The 6,037-nt window shown below is 34.6% G+C and overlaps 1 protein-coding gene across 1 annotated transcript; it reads right to left on the reverse strand.

Annotated features, from left to right (window-relative positions):
• Positions 1 to 5,410: 5,410 nt before the first annotated feature.
• Positions 5,411 to 5,950, reverse strand: LOC111992490 (B3 domain-containing protein At2g33720; the record flags this gene model as incomplete). The annotated part of the gene is made up of 1 exon (XM_065780657.1): positions 5,411 to 5,950. A coding segment is annotated over one exon (540 nt), but the record flags the coding sequence as incomplete, so codon positions are not given.
• Between the last annotated feature and the right edge of the window lie 87 nt (positions 5,951 to 6,037).

Here is a 6,037-nt window from a genome sequence, read left to right on the forward strand (position 1 = left end):
AAGACATAGCTTTTACTTGTTCAAATAGCAATTAAAGTGAATTAGGATAAGAAACAACAAATAATAATTATAACATACCGGCATAATAATACTTATATTTAATTATAATGTGTCAAATTAATAACAATACTAAACATGCTAACATGTTTATGTTAATTAATGTAAATAAGTATAAAATTAATATCAACATCTAACACCCTACTATTGCACGAATTATGATTAAAATTGACCTAATATTTTTACTTTAACCCCAAGAAATCATCCCAAATTTACAAATTAAAAACTACCCAAATTTTTAAACAAAAAAAAAAATTGAAGCAAAATTCACTACAATACACACATAAATATATACACACAAAGAAACTCTTAATTTAATACTTACAAACAATATAAATTTCTAAACAAAAAAAAAAAAAATGGAATTAGAGTTAAAGTAAAGACACTCACATGAAAATTAAATTAACTTTGACAGCAAGGGAGAGGCAAGCAAAGTTATGTAGATTTCACATTGTAGACACCGCATTTTGCACCTCTTATGACTCGGGGCCCCGTTTTTCAATGATGCCCGAATTCCAAGACCTAAGATTGGTTTAGGGTCCAATAAGATGTTAAATTGACTTAAGAGATGTTAAAATAGAAAATATAACTTTTAATGAGCAAAAATCTATTTTTAGAAAATAAAAGCTAAAGAAAACCCATGGTTTGCGTACACTAGCACAAACCTGCATACGCAGGCCACATGCTACATACACAGGCACAAGTCTGCGTACACAACTAGGGTTTTAGAGACATAAAAAAGGTAAGTTTTCTGCATTAAAGACTGAGGTTTGGAATAAATTCCACATCGTCTGAGAGCTGTTACAAACCCTTGTTTTTCAACTATATAAAGCCTTACATGATACTTTTTCAAAGGAGAGAAAATCCTAAGGGAAAACCTAAGATTCACTAGAAATAGTGAATCAAAGAGAGAGTTTTTTCACAAAAAACGCTCAAGTCAATTTTATTTAATTGGTGCATTTTCTGGCCTTGATCCTTTGAGTTTAAGATTACTAATCGCAAATCTATTGATTTGTGAATAGATCGACTGAGGGGAATGGTCAAAATCAAGCTTGAAAACTTCTTTTTTTGAGGTATTCTTTTAAACTTTTCTTTTTCCATTTCTGCCTTTAATCTGTTTCTTTGTTTAGTTTATATTTATATATGTTTGTTTAGGTTAGTTTTAGGATTTCTTTATGTTTTTAATCATTTTAGGATGTTAGATTTATCGTTTTGTGTTTTGCTCTATTTTGTTGTGTTGTTAAAGTTTCTGAACTAGTTTCCACGTACGCATAATCTTTTTTACGTACACAGGCTTGCTCATGCGTATGCATGATCCTGCCCAAAAACCCTAGCTCTTCTGTTTTGTTCTTTATCTCATATTATTTGCTTTTGTTTTAGATTCTTTTTCACATGTTTATGGTCTTGAGTCTCTGTTTCACATATTTGTTATTTGTTTACCTTTCACATATTGGTTGTTTCTTTACATGTTTAAATTAGGGTTTTCTCTTCCTTTCTCATTTTAAAACCATGTACATTCATTCACATGCCTGTTCATTGATGCCATAGGTGTTGTGATGCAAGGAGGTAAGTAAAGGTAAGTCATATATTCATATGTGCACGCATGTTTGTTTGATAGCATATTTTGATGATGAGCATGAATGTGTTTGGTGATCTTCATGTTCCCAACCGTGATCCTTTGATGTTTACATGTTGCTGCCTTGGATGAAATATGTGATATGATGCTAGATTAATGTTAGGTGGATGTTGTATGCTTCTAACATGTTAGATTAGGATTTTCTCTTTCTTTCTTTCTTGTCTTCACATGTTCATGCATTGATACGGTAAGGTAAGTGAAGGTAAGTCATGTATTCATATGAACATGCACATTGTTTGATAACATGTTTTGATGATGAGCACAAATGTGTTTGGTGATCTTCATATTCCCAATGTGATCCTTTGATGCTTACAAGACTTGGATGTGATATGATGACATGATGAATGCTAGGTTGATGAGATGCCATGATAGATGTATGCTAGGGTTTGTGATGAGATGATTCTCATGACAGATGTATGTTAGGTTTGCTTGATGAGCATGATTAGATGTATGGTTAGGGTTTGGGATGAATGATGTCATGTTGTATGCTTAAATGTATGCTAGAGTGTGTGTGAGTTAGAATACAAGTATTGAACATGCTTTTAATAAGGTTAAGATATAAAACACAATGAAAGGATGCCAACCATAGGGTTAAGCGGCTTTAGGTGCCTAACACCTTTCTATAACCGTACCTAAACTCTAAACTCATACTCTGGTAGTAAGATCAATGGTCCTTCCTCGAAAAGACACTATATTCATGGTTCCTAAACCATATAACTAAGTGGCGACTCCGACACTTTCCATTGTGTCCATAGTGGCGACTCCACTGGGGATAATGAGATTAATTCCTATGTGTCATATATCTTAACCTTAATAAAATTTATTTCAATACTTGTTTGCACACACATCACTTGGTTCTTTTGTCCTTTAACCTCAGTTGGTGATGAGTGGGAAGATGGAATGCCCCATTTGGGCCCAAATCTTTCGGGATTCATCTCACCAACTCACAATCAATGTCATTGCCTGTGATGGATTTTGAGTATGTTAAAATTTTGCTACCAATCTACTATGGGGTCCACTTAGGCCCTCGGTTGGAATCATAACCTGCCAAGTTGTGAGTGACTTACTTTCCAAAGCTTTTCATTGTGATTTTTTTTTTTTTTTTGTTTCAAAAAAAAATTATTAGAAAACTAGGTTTCAATCATTTTTTAAAAAATATTTATGATAAATATATAACAATTCAAAAAGCGATTTCATTAAAAATAAATGGGAAAAATGCTCATACACCCCCTGAACTTTGAAGTAGTGGCCAAGACACCCCCTAAACTTTTTTATTAGTCAATTTACTCCATAAACTTTACGTACCTGCCAAATTAGTACCTTCGTAAATCTACTATTAAAAAAACTAACGGAATGATCATGTAAGACACAGATGAGCTTTACAAAAACAAACTCAAACCCTGTAATTTGAAACCTAGTGGATTGATGCAAAGAAGAGGAGCAAGGTCTGATCGGATTGATAGAGAACATTTCAAGAACCCATTGACACTCTTACCAACTTGAAGGGGCTTCGAATCCCCACACGAATCCAACAACACACAGAAAACACCATAATCAGCACAAACACCTTGACTTGTATACTCCACAACATTTTTTTTTTTTCATAATAGTGGAAATTTTATTGATGAAACAAAACGTACAAGATAAATCAAAGTTCACACTTAAACCAAAGTAACCAGACACTAACTACAACACACAGGACTACACATCGACTTTTACAACAAAACTAAACAAACAGAGAAGTCTTTAACCACACCAAACTACCAGCAACTAAACATTTATATAAAAATTAAAAAATTAAAAAAAAAAAAACCTGGGAAAATAGGCCACAATTTCACCAAGGCCAATTGTTAGCCCAAGCAAAAAACAACTCCTCCAGCCACACTAAATGAAACCACTCAACACAAATGAATCCACTCCACAACTTGTTCAACCTAGCCCTCCTCACACAAACCCATCATATCAACATTTGGTGGGTCACTGCATAATGGGTCACTCTCATTTTTATTGTTAAGCTAATTACTCTTCATCTTTTGCACATTGGAGTGGTTCTTCTTCCTATTACTCTGTTACTTTGAAGAAGGTTCAGGGTGGGATTTGTACTTAGTGTTGGTCTTTGGCGGTGAGAGACACCACTACTGTGGCGACAATATGCCTTTGAGTCATTGGTATCGGGTAGTGCGTAGGTGCAGAGAGGTTTGGATGATGTGGGGATAAGAGAGTTGAGCTAAAAGTTGTGGTGCTATTTGAGGTCTCAAATGGGAAGCGATAATGGAGTTTCTTGAGCCCTGAAGAGATATTAGAGAAGACATCCTCTATCTGGTCAAACATTGCTTATTTTCTTTGTTTAATCCATTGAGTTTTCAATTAAGGGGTTTGAGTTTGTATTTTTAAACCTTATGTGCATCTCACGTGACTATTCCGTTAGTTTTGACAATGGTCACTACTTTAAAGTTCAGGAAGTATATGAGCATTTTTTCCAAAATAAATAGATACAATGAAGTCACTATTGGTAGATGACAATTAAGATAAATAGCAGAGGGGGTCCATGGCTTGGCGAACAGACTTTTAGACAGTACGTGAGAGCGCATGGGAGTTGTGTTTGGACTGATTTCTTCCTCAATTTTGTAGTCTGGCAAGAGATCTTTCGAGTGATGGGCTCAAATGGATGCTAAGAAGGTTAAATATCCGATCGAGAGAGAGGTAGTACTCGAATGATCAATTGTCGAGAGGGATGCACAGCCAAAAAGAATGCTAAAAAGTCTTGGCTTTGATGCCGTGCTAGCTAGAAGCCTAGAACTAGCTAGGAACATCCATTTTCTTATAATAATATATTTTCTTTCTAAAATTTAAAAAAAAAATCCACAAACAAACAAAATTCAACAAGCTAGCCCCTACGCAAAGACCTTCTTTGTACACGTGATTCCGTAATATATTTATTGGATAGTGTTTATTATGCATAATTTGTTTTTACACACATCCTAAAAAGTATGATTTTAATTTAAAATTGTAATTGCCTTTCAGAGTGAATATAAAACTATGCAAAATAATTTGTGTTCAACAAATTTGACGCTAAGAGCTAACCAAACTACATCGCTATGGATCTGATCAAATTACCTCATTTTGCAGGGGCTAGCTATAGTAAACCTAGCCTTATAAGTAATTAAGTATGATAATGTAGTACCTAGTATAATACAACAATACAATAGTATAGAGGTACGGCAACAGAAGAGATAATACAGTTCATTCAATATAAGGTGATTACAATTACAAATCTTTTATTTTTTTATTGATAAGTTATACATTCATGATTCACCTAATATGGATCCTAAATGCCAAAACTTACCCGAATTCTTTCTTCTTCTTCTTCTTTTCTTTTGGGGGAGAAAGAAAGAGTTAGAATTCATTGGCAACTGATATATTATCTGAGATCGAAGTTCTTACTTTGAATTAGAAGTTATCTTTTATTCAAGAGGAATTTGTATGTTAAACTTCATTAGAAAATGCGGCCACCAATGCAAAAATTATCAAGACCAGAAAATAGATCAATTATACACCTTAACGAGGCATTGCACATTTTCACAAGAAGTAATGCGACAAGTTACCAAACAATTAATAATCACCTCCAGGTAATGAAATAGAACAATGAGGAACTGTTAAACTACATATCTAGCTAGTTGTAATAAAACTAACAAGTAATGTTACATTAGACCTGAACTAAAAGCATACATGGTTCCTTCTCTTATAACCCAGAGATACAGAAAAAGTTTCAGATAGTTGTTTCACCCGAGTCCGTTGAAGAACACAAAAATTGAATATGGAAGTATTTGAATCCCAGTAAAGTCCAATCTCATCACCTTGCTTCAACTCCCTCCTGATAACAAAATCCTGGTGCCACATTCCAATGAAAACATAACTCTTAGATGTTCTCCACTGCTTGAAAACCAACTGGTGCTTGGACTTTGTATCTTTGTCCCAAACTATAACTTGGATGCCTTTACTCTCAACCTCTCTAGCACAATCAGCACCCAAGAATGGCAAAACATGGTTCTTAACCAAACTTGTTCTCACCAAGAGCCGGCTCAAATGCCCAAGATCACTCTCCGTGAGCTTCTTCTTGATTTTCCAAGGATCATCAGAAAGCTTGATCAGCTTCCTTGAACCACCCCAATGCCTCTCTTCAGTTATCTTTCTCTTCTTGGAAATCCAAGACTCATCGCACAGCGTCAATGCCGTTGAAACTGCTGGTTCTGGGTACTGATCATCGTTATTGCTCAAGAACTTGAGTAACTCCTCAGTTGGCTTAGTAGTAAAAAAACTAGTTTCGCTTGCTTGAAATGGAAG

Source organism: Quercus suber, unplaced genomic scaffold (assembly GCF_002906115.3).
Source record: "Quercus suber isolate HL8 unplaced genomic scaffold, Cork oak 2.0 scaffold_242, whole genome shotgun sequence".
NCBI lineage: Eukaryota > Viridiplantae > Streptophyta > Magnoliopsida > Fagales > Fagaceae > Quercus > Quercus suber.